Here is a 19,214-nt window from a genome sequence, read left to right as displayed (position 1 = left end):
CTCTGGTTGCGCAGCTCAATGTGAAGCGCAGGAATAACTTGTAGCGAATTCAGAGGCGCGTTGTGGAGCAGTGAGAATGATTTATCTTTGTGAACGAACAATTATATGCGATGTTTACATCTCAACACGCTGCCCAGCGTGTGGCTCTGTGTCTGTCTTCCCTGTGAAGTTTATGTCTGTGGTCCCGGTTTGCCGGAGCGTTTGTAAAGAGCAGCGCTAACCTCATCATGCAGGTTCAGCCTGATGAGGAGCTTTCGCGCTCTCCTCGGAGTCACGCATCACGCTGATTTTATATTATTTTATCATCATTTTTAGTATTATTTTTCCGGTTACACGATGCATCAAACCATATGGCCGCACGGAGATCTGAGAAATGTGTCCCATAAACTCGACCAACCAGAATAGTTTCTGTGACGATTAAAAACTCAACAGACATGAAAAGGAAGAGCTACTAAAGCCACATTAGCAGCATTGAATTAAATCTCCCGTTTGTTGCGCATCTCTGCGTAGTGCAGCAGATTACCTCATCATGCAGGGCCGGTCCAAGGCTGTATGAGGCTGATGGAGCCGCTGACTTAAATGGATTAAACAGAAGTGCAAATTTGTTGTTTTTAGACTAGTTGTGGGTTTAAAAAGCATTTCACTGTAGATCTTTTCCTGTAACGTATAATTAAACCGTAATATTTTTACATTTCCTGTCAACTTAACATCTTTAATACAAAAACACGGTGGACCGCCTCGACGCCCCGACCACTGGGATTAGCAAGTTTTCTGGGGGAAACTCTGTAGAACATGTATTGTTGTTGCACAACAACCCTCCCCCCTTCTCACTCTCTACTTCCTCTTCTGAGAGGAGGGAGATGTTCTACCAGCTCTCCGTCTAACGGGTGAATTGAGTTTCCTAAATCTGCCGAGATTTACCCTACCCAGAACTGAAGTAAACTCTGTTTAAGCTGGGTGCGAGAAAGACTAGCCTGGTTTCTAACGACCTCCATCCAGATGTCCCACCCTTTTTCACTCTGTGAATTAGCCAGATAAAGCAGCCCGGAATCAGCTAGTTTCACAGAGCACACCTGTTAACTGTCGCTCTTTCTCTTATTACAACTTGCATTTGTTACTGAACCAGGTTGGTTTTAGTGACTCGGGCGAGTCCCAAGGGTGTTGTTTTAGTTTTGGCTAAAAGCAACCTATAAAACATTTTCCACTTTCTCCTCCCAGAATCAAACTTCATAGCTATTTTACAACCATCAAAGAACTTTAAGGTGACTCATTAACTGAATGTCCACAACATCTTTTAGATTTTCTTAATGCTAATTATTTTATTAGTAAGGCAATTTTGCAAGGGTCAGTACAGCTTAAATCAGTAGCAGAAATAATCAAATAAGTAAAATCAATAATCTAGCCTATCTTTCCCTAATGCTGACACTGTGAACTAAAAAAGGGAAACTTTGAGAGAGACGGACGGAGTTTGGCATTTTGAACCCCAGAACTGGCCTGATGATGAAGAAGGTGTTGCAGCAGCAGGAGGCTCCCAGTACAGGAAGAGTATTGAGTCAGAGCGGCAGGTCTCGGGCCTCAGGGTGACTTCCTCATGTGCATAGCGGCCCTCTCCTTCTTGTCTTGCAGCTCTGTAGCTCCTTTCTCTCCGTCTCACGATCTTTCTGGTCCTTCGAGATGTAGATGAGCTGGTCTCATGGAAGGAACACACCAGTTCTTCCTCTTTGCCTTTGTCTTTATCTTCATCTTTGCTTTGGTCTTTTTCTTTGGGGTCTCGAACCCAGCTGATGAGAGAAGTGCAATTTGAAGCCACATGTTGCGGGGCTAACGGGTTGGTCCCCATGTGCAGAACAGTCTTCGGCTCTGTGGCTCCGGCTCTTCTTCAGCTGCAGAGTTCTTTGTCCATCTCGATCTTGGCTCGAAGCTGCCTGAAGGATCCAACCAAAGACTCCTCTTTTGCACTCACCTTATAAAGGGTTTATCCACCCTTTTGGTGCATTTGCATTGGCTAGCTTTGTTGCTGTGCCTGTTTCATTGGCTAACTGCTTGGACCGATAATCTCATATCCATCACCATCTTTGGACATTATCACCTGATGTCTGTTCTAATGTCCCCGAGTTGCTCAACAGTCCTCTTGTGTCTAACCTTCTCTTAGGTAAGTTGAAGTTTAGCAATAAGGCGTTGGACACCTCCGCTCTCCCATCAGTTCCTCTTTCCACCTGACCTTTCACCTACCATCTACCTCTAACACAACATCAGTGACCTTTAGTTACAGTTACACACTTTACACCATTTCAAGTTCAATGTCAAAATCACATTTATAACCTTTTAGTTTCTCTGATTTAGCATTCACTTATAATATAATAACCATTACTTATTAGTTACTCTTATAATCATAATGCGTTATTACAGACATTTCTGAAAAGAAACCAATAATAATCATTCTAATTATTTGACACCATGTTACAGTTACTTCTTTCACCTTTAAGTACTCCCATAAGTTTAAGAGTAAGTGTAAATATTCTTATAATCAAACCAACATCAACCATTGGTTAAACCAATATTAATTATTAACTTAATTGTAAGTTATCATTATTAATTTAAATATTTTACTCTGGGTTTTATCCAATTACTCAAAATGTTTAGATTTTATTCCTTAAACCTTTAGTGCTCAAAATGAGCAATCTGAACTATTTTTAATCACTGCAGGCTGGAAACTTCCTCTTTTTCCAGGAAACCTGCTCTTCCTGTTTCATAACTCTCTTTCTGCCTGACTATGATTTCTTATGATTAAATAGAAAAAAGTAGAATTAAAGCAGGACACAATAACAACACACACAACCAGATTAATTTTATTATTGTCTGACTCTACTGTTGGGTCTTGATGTCACCTGTGTAATCAGTTTTAAAGATAACTTTATTTATTGTTATTATTAAACTAAAATCTTCAGCATGGGGAAGTAGGATGAGCTCGACTTTTCTCGACACCCCCTCCTCGAGGTCAGGCCTTTCACATGCTGGGAACCCAACACCCTCATGCAGGTCTGCGTCGTCATCCTCTGGAAAGAGAAGATGGTCCTCTGGGATGTGAAGATGCAGATCCTCAGTCGTCACCAAGGCCACAGCAGCTTGGGATGTGAAGATGCAGAGTCTCAAAACTCCACTGCTCTTTGACACCCCCTCCCTGGAGTTTTGATGCCTCCCAGGAAGTGATGAATGTCGAAGAGAACCCAGGTCGCTCTGATCCTCAGCTGGATGAACTGTCGATTCTTCAGGATGTGGCAATTTCTTAAGGACAGGTTGATGAGCTGACGGACTGAGGCAGAAACTTCACAAAAAAAAAAAAATCTGGAAGTTCAGCAGAACAAAGCAAAAAGCATAAGCAGCAGGATGCTTTATCCACAATCGTAATCCTTTTCCGTCGCTGGAGGTCATCAAGGGGTACTGGAGTTGTCGGAGCATCAGAAGTTGTTCAGGTCCTGGGAGGAAACTGTTGACCCTTCCCCTTCCAGGTGTTCAATGCTTTGTTGCAGGATTGATCTTGGTGGTTGTCTATGATGCCACTCCTTCCTCACGACTTCAGTCCCTTTTCCAGTTTAATCCATCCGTTTGTGACAGGAGTTCTTCTTTAGCATAATCCAATTTCTTCAGGGCCCTCCCAGTCAAAGCCTTGAAGTTGTTCTTTGAATGGCAATCATCCTGTAATAGTGGCAAGTCTAACACAGGATGGCATGTTGCTTGATTCTTGCAATGTTCTGGTTCGCTTTAGCTAAGAACTGGCTTGAGCACTGACCTTGTGGACCCCTTTCCTCATTAATAGTACTGTTTTGCAGTGCAGTACTTGCTTCACAAAATTCTTTCCATTGAATTTCAGCTTGATCCCCGTGACTACAGGCCAATCTTGAGCATTAATCCAAACTTTCTGCCCTGTTTTCAATGACACTGCAAACCGCAACTTCCCCTTTCCCTCTCTGGGCCAAAAGGAGAAGCGCCTCCGCCCTCCTGCTTTCCGTGACGTGAACGGAGTTTCTCTGCAGGGGAAGACCTACTCTTCTACAGCTGTCACTGTTACATCATGTCCATCAGCACCAAGAGGTACTCCTGACCTCTCTTTTCTGTTATCCACGGGGCCTGCTATATCCATGCAGACTGAAGCCCTGGGTAATGTGCTCTTTGATGAACACCCTTCCAACCGTTGCCCTCGGCGACCTGCGTTGTATTTTCCACACACTTCACAGTCCCTCAGCACGCATTGGACTTGTTTCACTGGGATCCAAAGTTCATGCTCCTCCAGCTCCTTACGGGTGGGTTGTACGCCTGCATGTTCTAGGGCCTCATGCAAGCTCCGCACGACCTCATCCACGTACTCTTCTGAGACCTCCCTTCCCTTGGGAGAACTGTCCCACTTCTCGATTCTGGCAAAGACAACCTTCCTTTGATTCACTCGAGTCCATGTCTCAAATCCCTCCCCATACAGAATCACTCTCACTGGGGCTGACTGGAACAGGGATTTAGACAGGGATCAATCTTCATCTTCTCTCCTGCTCTGCTTTTGAAGTTTGCTGGAGTTTTGATCCTTCTTCTTCTTCTTTTCCTTCATCCATGGTTGTCTTTGTCTTCGAGTCGCCTTTCCCCCAAAGCCTCTCTTAAGCTATCGAGCAGGGATGGGTCCAGGCTATGGCTACTGGCTTCTCGTCCGGATACACATGTTTTATCCTCAGTAGAAGCTGTCCCTCACCTGTATGCCATACAGTTACTGCAAGGGTTGTGACTGACGGCCTCATCAGCCACCACTAACTCTATTCCTTAAGAGCTAGCCTCCAAGTGAGCTATTCAGATACTCGCCTCTGTTTTTACTGACTTGGTTAAAGTAGGGCTCTACCCCTTTCACAAGGGGCGTGGTCCCTGTTCGGGCGCCACCTGTTGTTGCACAACACCTCCGTCTTTTGCGTCTGACTGCTGCAACTCCTTTGCAATGCTTCTCTTTTTTCTGCTGGCCATCTGGTAGTCATTACCTTTTTTGGCAATTTGTTCTGAGGCCCCCGCCCAGCCAGCTCAGTGCTTGTGACCTGACTCACTCTTTTATTTTTCTGTGCTCAACTCTGCAATCTCCTTATAATGTACCATGAAACACAATTAACTCAAAACATAATCAACTTGTTTTACCATTATCTGAAATCATTAAAAATATATATAACAACTAAGTTGTTACTGTTACTGCAGATCATGAATACAGATTATATATTTCAGTCATACATTACAGACATTGTGATTACAATACATCAATCATTTCAACTATTACACAACTATGTATTTTGTATTTCATTTCTTTAATCATTCTTAAATCAATACAAGATCACTGTTACTCCCCCGGCCTTTACCCTGCTTTCTGCGTGTACCTAGAGAGATCTCACAAGTCCATGCCAGTTTTCTCGACAGTATGGGAAATATTTCTACAGCTTTTCACCAGTGTGAATCCTCATGTGACTAGTTAAAGATGATTTGCGACTAAAACTTTTTCCACAGTTCCCACATGAAAACGGCTTTTCACCAGTGTGAATCCTCATGTGCGTAACTAAATGCTTTTTTAGACTAAAACTTTTTCCACAGTTCCCACATGAAAATGGCTTTTCACCAGTGTGAATCCTCATGTGACTAGTTAAAGACGATTTGCGACTAAAACTTTTTCCACAGTTCCCACATGAAAACGGCTTTTCACCAGTGTGAATCCTCATGTGCGTAACTAAATGCTTTTTTAGACTAAAACTTTTTCCACAGTTCCCACATGAAAACGGTTTTTCACCAGTGTGAATCCTCATGTGCGTAACTAAATGCTTTTTTAGACTAAAACTTTTTCCACAGTTCCCACATGAAAATGGCTTTTCACCAGTGTGAATCATCATGTGACTAGTTAAAGACGATTTGCGACTAAAACTTTTTCCACAGTTCCCACATGAAAACGGCTTTTCACCAGTGTGAATCCTCATGTGCGTAACTAAATGCTTTTTTAGACTAAAACTTTTTCCACAGTTCCCACATGAAAACGGCTTTTCACCAGTGTGAATCCTCATGTGCGCAACTAAATGCTTTTTTAGACTAAAACTTTTTCCACAGTTCCCACATGAAAATGGCTTTTCACCAGTGTGAATCCTCACGTGGCGAGTTAAATTAGTTTTGCGACTAAAACTTTTTCCACAGTTCCCACATGAAAATGGCTTTTCACCAGTGTGAATCCTCATGTGCGTAACTAAATGCTTTTTTAGACTAAAACTTTTTCCACAGTTCCCACATGAAAATGGCTTTTCACCAGTGTGAATCCTCACGTGGTGAGTTAAATTAGTTTTGCAACTAAAACTTTTTCCACAGTTCCCACATGAAAACGGCTTTTCACCAGTGTGAATCCTCATGTGACTAGTTAAAGACGATTTACGACTAAAACTTTTTCCACAGTTCCCACATGAAAATGGCTTTTCACCAGTGTGAATCCTCACGTGGTGAGTTAAATTAGTTTTGCGACTAAAACTTTTTCCACAGTTCCCACATGAAAACGGCCTTTCACCTGTGTGAATCATCAGCATGTGTTGAGTTAAATCCTGTTTTTGACTAAAACTTTTTCCACAGTTCCCACATGAAAATGGTTTTTCCCCAGTGTGAATCCTCATGTGAGCATCAAAAACAGATTTGAAAGGGAAACGTTTTTCACAGATGACACATGAGAAAGTCTTGCATCTTTCCTGATTCTGGTTCTCAGCTTCAGCAGCTTCCTGGAAGATGTCTTGGTTCCTGTTTGGTCCTGATTCAGTTTGGTTTGTTTGCTCATCAACAGGAACCACCATGCAGGTATCAGTCTCCTGTATTAATTCAATCTGTTCTTCACCCTGACTGCAGTAAACTTCCTGTTCTTGTTTCACTTGCAGAGGCTCTAACTCCTCCTTTTCCACAGTGGATCTTCTCTCCTGGTTACAAACGTTACACTTCAGGGAATCTGGAGAAGAAAACAGAGGAAATGAGAAATTATTACCTTTACTGAAGTAAATGGGAGAAATCCTTCATCGTTTAAGACAGAAATGGACAAAAAAAAAAACACTTGAAAATTCAAGAGTGCAGACAGAGATACAGATCAGTCGACATCTCCAGCTGACATTTGGAGAATTCTCAAATTAATGGATTTTAAAAGATATTTATTACAAGAATAATTGCAGTAGGGATTGTTAATATTTAACAGTAAATTATATTATTTCAAGACAATATTTGGAGTTATTGTTTAGTTTTATTATTTTGACTTGTATTAAAATTTTATTTTAGTCCACTTTATATCTTTATATCTTTATATCTTTTCTAAGTTAGACAGGAAGAACTGTGGGTCAATTTTCTGTAAGTATAGGAACTGGTATTGGACCAGCATGCACTGGGTTGGGCCTGTGGGTTTTGACCAGAGCAGGAGAGGAAACAATGAAAAGTAGTGATGGTGAGATGAAGCTTCATGAAGCACTGAGGAACTCCCAGCTTGTTTCCTGGATCACAGACACCCCCTGCTGTTACATGATACTGTGGAAGTTTATCCCTTTCCTGCATAGCGGTCACTACAGTGGACAGCTACCTAAAAGCCATTTTCTTGTGCTTCTTGTGGATTTTTATGTTTTAAATGACCACTGAAGTGGACACTAATGCATCATAAAATACACTCTCAACTACTGGCCATCATCTGCAAATGCAAGAAATTATTTTTATTAAATCCAATATGGCCGATACACAAAAAAAAAAAAAAAAAAAATCATGCCAACCGACCCGGTCCCTCCTTCTACTGTAGACGACTCTGGCAGGTAAAAAACAAAAATATTGTGACATCAGATAACCCTTAAGGAACAATACTACTGATGTATTTTTCAAATAACAACTTTGTATTAGAAGAAAATTACAATTGATCACCTAAGAAAATAATATATTTTCTTTACAAAAATTTTTTCCTACCTCTTTTATGCCTTAAAAAAAATTGGTAAAAAATCCTGACACAAAGGATCAAAATTCATGCTTGAAAGGGTTATAAGAGAGCAGGAGACCCATCTCATGATGAGATCATGCAGACACATGATCTTATCAGACACAATCTTAAAGCACATTATAAAATTTTCTACTACACTACTAACGCTGCTATTTTTAGTTTATGTTGCTTGTGTAGCATATCTGTGTAAACAACAGTATACTATATTTCTAAATAATTGAAAATAGATTATGACAAACAGGGTCAATGGGCTAGTTCTCAGAAGTCAAGATACGACTCATGAAGGAGTAGACAGACTAGAAGTTTGCAGATGTGGGTGCCTTGTATTTACAGTGAATTATGATATGCATATGTACATCACAATAGGAAAAAAAAACATTCAAATGGCCATATTAAATAAAAAAAATACACAACGAAAACAATTAAACTAACAAATCAAAGAAACATAATCAATCAGTTTCATAGTTCCAGCAACAAGCCACACCACTCAGTTTATAAACCCCCGGAACTGGGGAGGTTCAACGGGGTCAGGCGGGTTGGTTAAAGCGCTTGGTGCAGTTTCTAGGCTGACAGAAGTCAGATCAGAGTGGGAACAGTTTTGTTCATGGGCTGCAAGAAGTCTCCCACCAGCCTGGTGGGGAAACCAAATCTTTCGGCACCACAGGTGAAATCCTTTTATGTTCTTAGGCCTGAATCTTCAGCTCACCATCAAACCTGGCCTGTATAATAAAACAGGACCATTCTCAAATATATATATATATATATATATATATATATATATATATATATATATATATATATATATATAAATCTCTTATAATAATTATAATATATGTGACATATATCTATTTATAATTACTATTATTTATTATTATTGTTATTATTAGTGGTATTAGTTTCCCGCAAAAACGTGAAGTGTGACTTTTCCGAAACATATTGTTTGAGCTTTCACGGTGTCCGTAGTTCCCCAGATAACTCAACGAACAAGTGCGTGTTTGCTACGCGCGTGCTTTCTCAGTGCTCATCACGAGCACGCGCGTATTTTGCCGCGTGGGCGGGGCGGCAAGAAGACATCGGGGGAACCGTATCTGATGGGGAAACGCGGATTGACGCGACATGTGTGACGGTGTTACATGTGACTAATACACTCAACAACGATTGGCTGCTTAGTAATTCTCGCGAGAATTGCTGTGTGTGTGTGTGTATATATATATATATATATATATATATATAGATATATATATATATATATATATATATATATACACACACACACACACACACACACACACACACTTATATTAACTATTGCGAGATTTTGGAAGGCAAAGGAGATAAGTAGTAGAAAACCAGAAAATGGAACTCGACATCTACACTCCGGTTACACTTGCTTTACTAAACTTGCGCTGCATTGTTCATATTTCTCCTGCTTTAAAAAGTAACTCAGTAGTTAAAGGAGAGCCATAAAAAAAGGACATTTTCTCTCTACATAAATAAGCCATTCTCAATGCATAATTGTGATGTCTGCTTTCATTTACCTATTGAAAAAACATTTATACGGGAAAAGAACATTCAGCTTCAGATATTTAGACCTTAACTTTCATCCAAACGCTGGTGTTTCCTACCTATCCGGTGTAAGATTATCCGGGGAGTCCGGGAGAAATCCAGCAGTCTGCGCTGATCATCCATCTCTTCCAACGACTTGACGGTGATTTCTTTAAACTCTGTGAATGTTTCCTCAGCAGCAGTAAACTGCTTGTACATAAAATCGTTTAAGCTGGACTGAAGATATTTTTAGAGAAACACTGGAACATTCAACAAAACAGACCATGTGCCGTCCTCTTTGTCTTCTTCTTCTTCTTCTTCTTCTTCTTCCTTTGATTTTTATTGGCGGCTGGCATCCAAGGTGCATTTACCGCCACCTACGATACTGGAGTGTGGTCCTTCTCTTCCTCTTCTTCTTTGTGATTTTATGACTGTCGGCATTCATGTCTTGCATTACCGCCACCTTGTGGATCATACGATCATCACATCTAAAGATTTCTCATACAGTGCCGGTTCTCTTTGAAAAACGTAAAATCTTTTCTGCCATTTTATCTAAATAAAACAAATACAATATTAATATTCCAGTTTTCCACAAATCCAAAGTTAACATTGTCTTCTGATTCGTATCTCCTATATCCCGCAACATGTTTCACAGTTTCTTCACTACACCAGATAAGGACCTTTACCACAACGATGTGAGGACAAATTCTGGAAAGGGACTGATGTTACAGGTTGTCTTTCACTTTAACTGTAGAAATTTGAGTAACCTCACGTAGGCCTGTTCATCACATATTCTTAAGAAATACACATACAAATGAGGAACATTTACCGAAATGTATCACACTAGCAAGTGTTACAGAAAAAAGTCTATGAGAGTTTAACTCTTATAGATTCAGTTTTTTTTTTTGAATGGATGAAGGAAATCACAAACATGTAGTAAGCACTGACTAGTAGACGGGGGCTCCCATTCCCCCCCCCCCCCACGGACCCCCTCATGACTGCCCCCTACACGCACAGACACACAAATGGTGTGGTGAGTAGGGGAGGGCCACCTGCAAACATAATGTTTATTGCTGAACTCTCTCCTGAGACATATAGTTAAAGTCAATATAGTATATTCTATTTAAATATACTATATTGTACATCATGTAATATTCTGGTTAGTGATTATCTATCACTTATTGTTTTCAAACTTTAATTGTATTCTTCTCAAAACTCATGAAGGTCGGAAGGAGTTTACCAAAACCAAGTGTCACAAAGGGGACCAACAGAGGTCAAAGGATTGTTTATTTTAGGGGGGGACATCTGGTCACCGGGAATTAAAAAGCAGTCATTTATTAGGATCATAAATCAGTCCAACAATTAAATTTGGTCATAAGGGTGTTTATATGTTTCTCTGAGGAGACCTGTATGGAAATCTGTACGGGGGGTACAAAAAAAAAAACAGCACCAGAAACATCTATAGTGTAAATCCTGCAGTTGAACGGATTTACACTATAGATGGTTCTATAGTAAAGTACAGTTTACTTTGGGGAAACTGCAAAGTTTCCCCAAAGTATTTCTTTGTAAACAAAGAAATGGGCTACTGAAAGTATTGCCTAGTTATAAAATGGCCTGTACTTTAGTCATTCACCCATTAGCACTTAAACTACTGAAAGTAGCGACAGCTGCCCTCAAACGATCCAAATGATCACATTTAACAAATTTGAAAATTAAACAATTTTCCCACTTTATAGACAAGAAAGCCATTCAGTTGTCATCTAAATGACTTTTATGATGAACCTCAACATAGGACATATATGGAAAATAGTTCTAGAGCTTTTCACCTGTGTGAATCATCATGTGCTGCTGAGTTAAACGCTTGTTTGTGACTAACTTTTTTCACAGTTCATGCATGAAAATGGCTTTTCACCAATATGAATCCTCATGTGAGCATCAAAACCATATTTGACAGCAAAATGCTTTTTACCGGTCACACATGAGAAAGGTTTTCTTATTTCCTGATTTTGGTTCTCAGCTTCAGCAGCTTCCTGGTGAAGCTGGTTCCTGTTTGGTTCTGATTAATATTTGGTTTGTTCTAACCAATAAGAATAAGAGTAAGTAGTATAAAATGAACCCTGTACAGCCAGCTCTCCCAGGAACCAGTCTCTGATATGATGGTCTTATCTAAGAGCAAGTCGTTGGAGGTGCTCTGCTCCACAGTCGCACGGATGTCGTCAGGAAGGGAGTGAGGTGTAAAGGAGCATTATGTTTACAAATCATTCAGGAAATTTGAGATATGGGAGGCAGTTCAGATAGAGACAAAATGCTTTAGATTGGGTAAACTTTAAAATTTTAATCTGCCCTAAAGTCCCACTGGTACATCTCTGTTGATTCCAATCATCCAAAGTTCCCGCCAGGAAAACTAGCAACTTCTCCAAGATCGATACCATCCCTGTTGTGAGCTCTAGGACTGTGAGTACAGATTATATAGTTTGTATATTATTTTGCCCTTAAATAATCATTAGATTTAAAAGATGGGCATACCCAACTACCTGATGCAATAGTTCACTCCTCCCTTAAGCAAAGGAAAGGAGGAAGGGAGGGTCAGTGGAGAGCACCGGAATTGAGAATTTTTTCATTCAGTGTCATCAACAGAAAGAGAAAAGGGCAGGAAGAAACGATAAAGCCGATCAATTAAAATGAGGTCGATAATTTTCATTTATCATGCAATTAATTGATTTATTGTTTATTGCGACAGGCCTAATACTAAAAATTAAAAAATAATTACAGACAGGTGATTACTGAAAGGAATTTTATTTAATAATCTCAAGTTTTTATCACGTGTCTAAACTTAATTTCAGCTGAACAAACCCTCACAAAAATCATCACCTGGTCAGATGTGATGTTGTTCACCGTGGTTTTTTAAGGTATTGTTAGTTCCTAAAACTACAACTTAAAATCCTCCCTTCACGACTTTGTTGTCTTTAATCAACTTATAACATTTGTTTTGTTCTGATTTACCTTTCAATTCATTTAACTTATTTTCATTTTGGGCCATATTAAAAATCTGAATGTTCTTAAAGGGCCGGTTGTGCCAGATAAAACCCAATATCAATACATTTTGCTCTCGGTGAAGGTAGATGCTTTTTTCCTCGGGGGGCCCAAGATTCCTGGCGGCGCCCCTGGCCACAGCTGCCCTGGGGCAGACTAACAGAAGCTGCTACACAATCGGTGCCATCAGACTCCTACCAGCAGACAAGGCAGGTTTGGTGCCTTGCTCAAGGATTCTACAACTGAGAAGGATGTGGGGAGTTTGAACCAGCAACCCATCAGTTACAGGAACCACAGTGGCTACAACCAGTACAGGTGTGGTGCCACCATCTACTGGGTTCAAGTATAAGGCTTAACATACACTACAGGACAACTCAAAACTTTTATTGTTAAATGAGTTGTTACACTTTTATTTTCCTAAAATACATATAAATACACATAGTTTCAACATAAAAAACTGTAATCTAACAGCTGCAGCAGAAAAGAGCAAAATATTACAGCTGGAGAAAAAAGCAAATTGAAAATAACTGTAATCAATGCATGAAAATTAGTTTGTGGTGAATCTTGCATTATATTAAAGTACAAATGCGTTTCATTTAATTTCAAAAGATTTTAATTAGAGTAAAACTGGTTAATATAATTAGAAATAAATTAAATCAGTTTTAATCTTATTTTACTTTAAAGACAAAACTATCAGAAATACTTTTTTTCTTACATATATTTATTGAAAACTCTCAACCATTCTGTACATTCTATTTTGATTTTGAAACTACAAAAAAAGAAAAAAACTATTGTAAAGAATACAAATTAATCCCTCAAGTCCAATCTTGTGAGAATGTTCTGGAAGGGAGTCCATGTCCAGTCAAACTCTGTTAATGCATGAAATAGTCAGTGGACCACAAAACCTCATCTATCAGCATCAGTACTGGTTCTCCTCAGGGCTGTGTGCTGAGCCCTCTGCTCTTCACGTTGTACACACACAACATATAGTTTAACACAAACAGAATGTTAATACAACATACAGTTTATCATTATTGTTCTTTTTATACAGAATATGCCAGACAAAAAAAAAAACAAAGCATCTGTGAATTAAAATGTGTCATGGTTACACATCTCTATGTATCAAAATGTGAAGATCCAAATGATCATATTTAACAAACACAACAATTCTCAGCTTTATAGACATGAAACGCCTCCATCTTTCATTCTAGGTTTTAACCAAATCAATTCTAGAGAACCTCAACATAGGACAGGGTTTCCCCCAGTGTATTATAAGCCTGGCAGCCCGCCATGCTTTACTAGCCCCGCCGCCAGGCTAAGCGTCGCTTGTTTACGTTTCTAGGAAAAAAAATAAATCTTTTTTTTCTTTTTAAAGCCGGGCTGCAAGCGTCTCTTTTACTCTTAGCATTTCACTAGCAGAGCAGATTTATTCCTAAAGGATAGGTTTATAGTTTATGCATTTAAACCCGGCAGCGCGCAGACCAATCACACAGCTGGCGCCTCTGCGTTTGCCTCGCGCTACCGCTGCTTTACCTCAGTGGGATCGCGCGCGCCTCCTTTCACTCAAACTGGACACAGGCTGACCTGTATGGATATTTACATCAACCTACTGTGAGGAATTACGATCCTTTGGAGAACTCTAGGTAAGAGTTTAAAACCTGCCGCGTTAGCTCTGGTTGCACAGCTCAATGTGAAGCGCAGGAATAACTTGTAGCGAATTCAGAGGCGCGTTGTGGAGCGGTGAGAATGATTTATCTTTGTGAACGAACAATTATATGCAGTGTTTACATCTCAACACGCTGCCCAGCGTGTGGCTCTGTGTCTGTCTTCCCTGTAAAGTTTATGTCTGTGGTCCCGGTTTGCCGGAGCGTTTGTGGATAACGAGCAGCGCTAACCTCATCATGCAGGTTCAGCCTGATGAGGAGCTTTCGCGCTCTCCTCGGAGTCACACATCACGCTGATTTTATATTATTTTATTATCATTTTTAGTATTATTTTTCCGGTTACACGATGCATCAAACCATATCAAATGGGTTGTTTACTTGGGAGTTAATACACGCGGCCGCACGGAGATCTGAGAAATGTGTCCCATAAACTCGACCAACCAGAATAGTTTCTGTGACGATTAAAAACTCAACAGACATGAAATGGAAGAGCTACTAAAGCCACATGAGCAGCATTGAATTAAATCTCCCGTTTGTTGCGCATCTCTGCGTAGTGCAGCAGATTACCTCATCATGCAGGGCCGGTCCAAGGCTGTATGAGGCTGATGGAGCCGCTGACTTAAATGGATTAAACAGAAGTGCAAATTTGTTGTTTTTAGACTAGTTGTGGGTTTAAATAGAATTTCACTGTAGATGTTTTCCTGTAACGTATAATTAAACCGTAATATTTTTACATTTCCTGTCAACTTAACATCTTTTAATACAAAAACACGGTGGACCGCCTCGACACCCCGACTACTGGGTTTAGAAAGTTTTCTGGGGGAAACTCTGTAGAACATGTATGGAAAATATTTCTACAGCTTTTCACCAGTGTGAATCCTCATGTGACTAGTTAAAGACGATTTGCGACTAAAACTTTCTCCACAGTTCCCACATGAAAACGGCTTTTCACCAGTGTGAATCCTCATGTGACGAATTAAAGAACATCTTTGACTAAAACTTTTTCCACAGTTCACACAAGAAAATGGCTTTTCACCTGTGTGAATCCTCATGTGGCAAGTTAAACTAACTTTTTGACAAAAACTTTTTCCACAGTTCACACAAGAAAATGGCTTTTCACCAGTGTGAATCCTCATGTGTGTAACTAAATCCTGTTTTAGACTAAAACTTTTTCCACAGTTCCCACATGAAAACAGCTTTTCACCAGTGTGAATCCTCATGTGGCGAGTTAAAGTAGCTTTGTCATTAAAACATTTTCCACAGTTCACACATGAAAAAGGCTTTTCACCAGTGTGAATCATCATGTGACTAGTTAAATACGATTTGCGACTAAAACTTTTTCCACAGTTCACACATGAAAACGGCTTTTCACCAGTGTGAATCCTCATGTGACTAGTTAAAGACGATTTGCGACTAAAACTTTTTCCACAGTTCCCACATGAAAACAGCTTTTCACCAGTGTGAATCCTCATGTGGCGAGTTAAAGTAGCTTTGTCATTAAAACATTTTCCACAGTTCACACATGAAAATGGCTTTTCACCAGTGTGAATCCTCATGTGACTAATTAAATTCCCTTTTTGTCTAAAACTTTTTCCACAGTTCCCACATGAAAATGGCTTTTCAGCAGTGTGAATCCTCATGTGACTAATTAAATTCCCTTTTTGTCTAAAACTTTTTCCACAGTTCCCACATGAAAACGGCTTTTGCCCAGTGTGAATCCTCATGTGAGCATCAAAAACAGATTTGAAAGGGAAACGTTTTTCACAGATGACACATGAGAAAATCTTGCATCTTTCCTGATTCTGGTTCTCAGCTTCAGCAGCTTCCTGGAAGATGTCTTGGTTCCCGTTTGGTTCTGATTCAGTTTGGTTTGTTTGCTCATCAACAGGAACCACCATGCAGGTATCAGTCTCCTGTTTTAATTCAATCTGTTCTTCACCCTGACTGCAGTAAACTTCCTGTTCTTGTTTCACTTGCAGAGGCTCCAACTCCTCCTTTTCCACAGTGGATCTTCTCTCCTGGTTACAAACGTTACACTTCAGGGAATCTGGAGAAGAAAACAGAGGAAATGAGAAATTATTAACTTTACTGAAGTAAATGGGAGAAATCCTTCATCGTTTAAGACAGAAATGGACAAAAAAAAAAAAAAACACTTGAAAATTCAAGAGTGCAGACAGAGATACAGATCAGTCAACATCTCCAGCTGACATTTGGAGAATTCTCAAATTAATGGATTTTAAAAACATATTTATTACAAGATTAATTGCAGTAGGGATTGTTAATATTTAACAGTAAATTATATTATTTCAAGACAATATTTGGAGTTATTGTTTAGTTTTATTATTTTGACTTGTATTAAAATTTTATTTTAGTCCACTTTATATCTTTGGGGTTTATTTACAAACATAAGTTTATTTGAAAGTTGATAGTTGCTTAGTTTTTGTTCCTTTATTTACTTTTCTAAGTTAGACAGGAAGAACTGTGGGTCAGTTTTCTGTAAGTATAAGAACTGGTATTGGACCAGCATGCACTGGGTTGGGCCTGTGGGTTTTGACCAGAGCAGGAGAGGAAACAATGAAAAGTAGTGATGGTGAGATGAAGCTTCATGAAGCACTGAGGAACTCCCAGCTTGTTTCCTGGGTCACAGACACCCCCTGCTGTTACATGATACTGTGGAAGTTTATCCCTTTCCTGCATAGCGGTCACTACAGTGGACAGCTACCTAAAAGCCATTTTCTTGTGCTTCTTGTGGATTTTTATGTTTTAAATGACCACTGAAGTGGACACTAATGCATCATAAAATACACTCTCAACTACTGGCCATCAGCTGCAAATGCAAGAAATTATTTTTATTAAATCCAATATGGCCGACAGACAAAAAAAAACAACAACAAAAAAAACATGCCAACCGACCCGGTCCCTCCTTCTACTGTAGACGACTCTGGCAGGTAAAAAACAAAAATATTGTGACATCAGATAACCCTTAAGGAACAATACTACTGATGTATTTTTCAAATAACAACTTTGTATTAGAAGAAAATTACAATTGATCACCTAATAAAATAATATATTTTCTTTACAAAATTTTTTTCCTACCTCTTTTATGCCTTAAAAAAATTGGTAAAAAATCCTGACACAAAGGATCAAAATTCATGCTTGAAAGGGTTATAAGAGAGCAGGAGACCCATCTCATGATGAGATCATGCAGACACATGATCTTAGACACAATCTTAAAGCACATTATAACATTTTCTACTACACTACTAACGCCGCTATTTTTAGTTTATGTTGCTTGTGTAGCATATCTGTGTAAACAACAGTATACTATATTTCTAAATAATTGAAAATAGATTATGACCAACAGGGTCAATAGGCTAGTTCTCAGAAGTCAAGATACGACTCATGAAGGAGTAGACAGACTAGAAGTTTGCAGATGTGGGTGCCTTGTATTCACAGTGAATTATTATATGCATATGTACATCACAATAGGAGAAAAAAAATACATTCAAATGGCCATATTAAATAAAAAAAATACACAACGAAAACAATTAAACTAACAAATCAAAGAAACAATCAATCGGTTTCATAGTTCCAGCAACAAGCCACACCATTCAGTTTATAAACCCCCGGAACTGGGGTGGTTCAACGGGGTCAGGCGGGTTGGTTAAAGCGCTTGGTGCAGTTTCTAGGCTGACAGAAGTCAGATCAGAGTGGGAACAGTTTTGTTCATGGGCTGCAAGAAGTCTCCCAACAGCCTGGTGGGGAAACCAAATCTTTCGGCACCACAGGTGAAATCCTTTTAGGTTCTTAGGCCTGAATCTTCAGCTCACCATCAAACCTGGCCTGTATAATAAAACAGGACCATTCTCAAATATATATATATATATATATATATATATATATATATATATATATATATATATATAATGTCTTATAATACTTATAATATATGTGACATATATCTATTTATAATTACTCTTATTTATTATTCTTATTATTAGTATTAGTTTCCCGCAAAAACGTGAAGAAAGTGTGACTTTTCCGAAACATGTTGTTTGAGCTTTCACGGTGTCCGTAGTTCCCCAGATAAGCGCTCCGAACAAGCGCGTGTTTGCTACGCGCGTGCTTTCTCAGTGCTCATCACGAGCACGCGCGTATTTTGCCGCGTGGGCGGGGCGGAGCGGCAAGAAGACGCAGGGGGGAACCGTATCTGATGGGGAAACGCGGATTGACGCGACATGTGTCACGGTGTTACATGTGACTAAGACACTCAACAACGATTGGCTGCTTAGTAATTCTCGCGAGAATTGCTCTCTGTGTGTGTATATATATATAAACTATTGCGAGATTTTGGAAGGCAAAGGAGATAAGTAGTAGAAAACCAGAAAATGAAACTCGACATCTACACTCCGGTTACACTTGCTTTACTAAACTTGCGCTGCATTGTTCATATTTCTCCTGCTTTAAAAAGTAACTCAGTAGTTAAAGGAGAGCCATAAAAAAAGGAAATTTTCTCTCTACATAAATAAGCCATTCTCAATGCATAATTGTGATGTCTGCTTTCATTTACCTATTGAAAAAACATTTATACGGGAAAAGAACATTCAGCTTCAGATATTTAGACCTTAACCTTCATCCAAATGCTGGTGTTTCCTACCTATCCGGTGTAAGATTATCCGGGGAGTCCGGGAGAAATCCAGCAGTCTGCGCTGATCATCCATCTCTTCCAACGACTTGACGGTGATTTCTTTAAACTCTCTGAATGTTTCTTCAGCAGCAGCAAACTGCTTGTACATAAAATCGTTTAAGCTGGACTGAAGATATTTTTAGAGAAACACTGGAGCATTCAACAAAACAGACCATGTGCCGTCGTCTTCTTTCTCCTCTTTCTCCTCCTCCTTCTTCTTCTTCTTTTTCTTCTTCTTGTCGGTTTTATTGCGGTTGGCAAGAAACTTTTAGTAGCATTACCGCCA

General features: G+C 39.4%; 1 protein-coding gene across 2 annotated transcripts; it reads right to left on the bottom strand.

Annotated features, from left to right (window-relative positions):
* Nucleotides 1–3,618: 3,618 nt before the first annotated feature.
* LOC148155516 (uncharacterized) lies at nucleotides 3,619–19,214 on the bottom strand. Of its 2 annotated transcripts, none has more exons than XM_088012314.1 (2): nucleotides 9,625–10,258; nucleotides 3,619–6,982 (listed from the first exon to the last, which is right to left on the bottom strand). In XM_088012314.1, exons 1-2 carry the CDS (start codon nucleotides 9,761–9,763, stop codon nucleotides 5,451–5,453), a joined length of 1,671 nt encoding a protein of 556 aa, XP_087868440.1. In that variant the 5' UTR covers nucleotides 9,764–10,258; the 3' UTR covers nucleotides 3,619–5,450. The 2 variants fall into 2 exon arrangements, with proteins under 2 accessions (XP_087868440.1, XP_087868441.1); XM_088012315.1 differs by lacking the exons at nucleotides 3,619–6,982; nucleotides 9,625–10,258 and adding exons at nucleotides 12,941–16,288; nucleotides 18,899–19,214.

The sequence above is a fragment of the Poecilia mexicana genome, unplaced genomic scaffold (genome assembly GCF_051168715.1).
Source record: "Poecilia mexicana isolate PSO_F unplaced genomic scaffold, ASM5116871v1 scaffold_14, whole genome shotgun sequence".
Taxonomy (NCBI): Eukaryota; Metazoa; Chordata; class Actinopteri; order Cyprinodontiformes; family Poeciliidae; genus Poecilia; species Poecilia mexicana.
The sequence above is the reverse complement of the archived record's forward strand: the minus strand, read 5'-3'. Positions and strand labels throughout refer to the sequence as shown.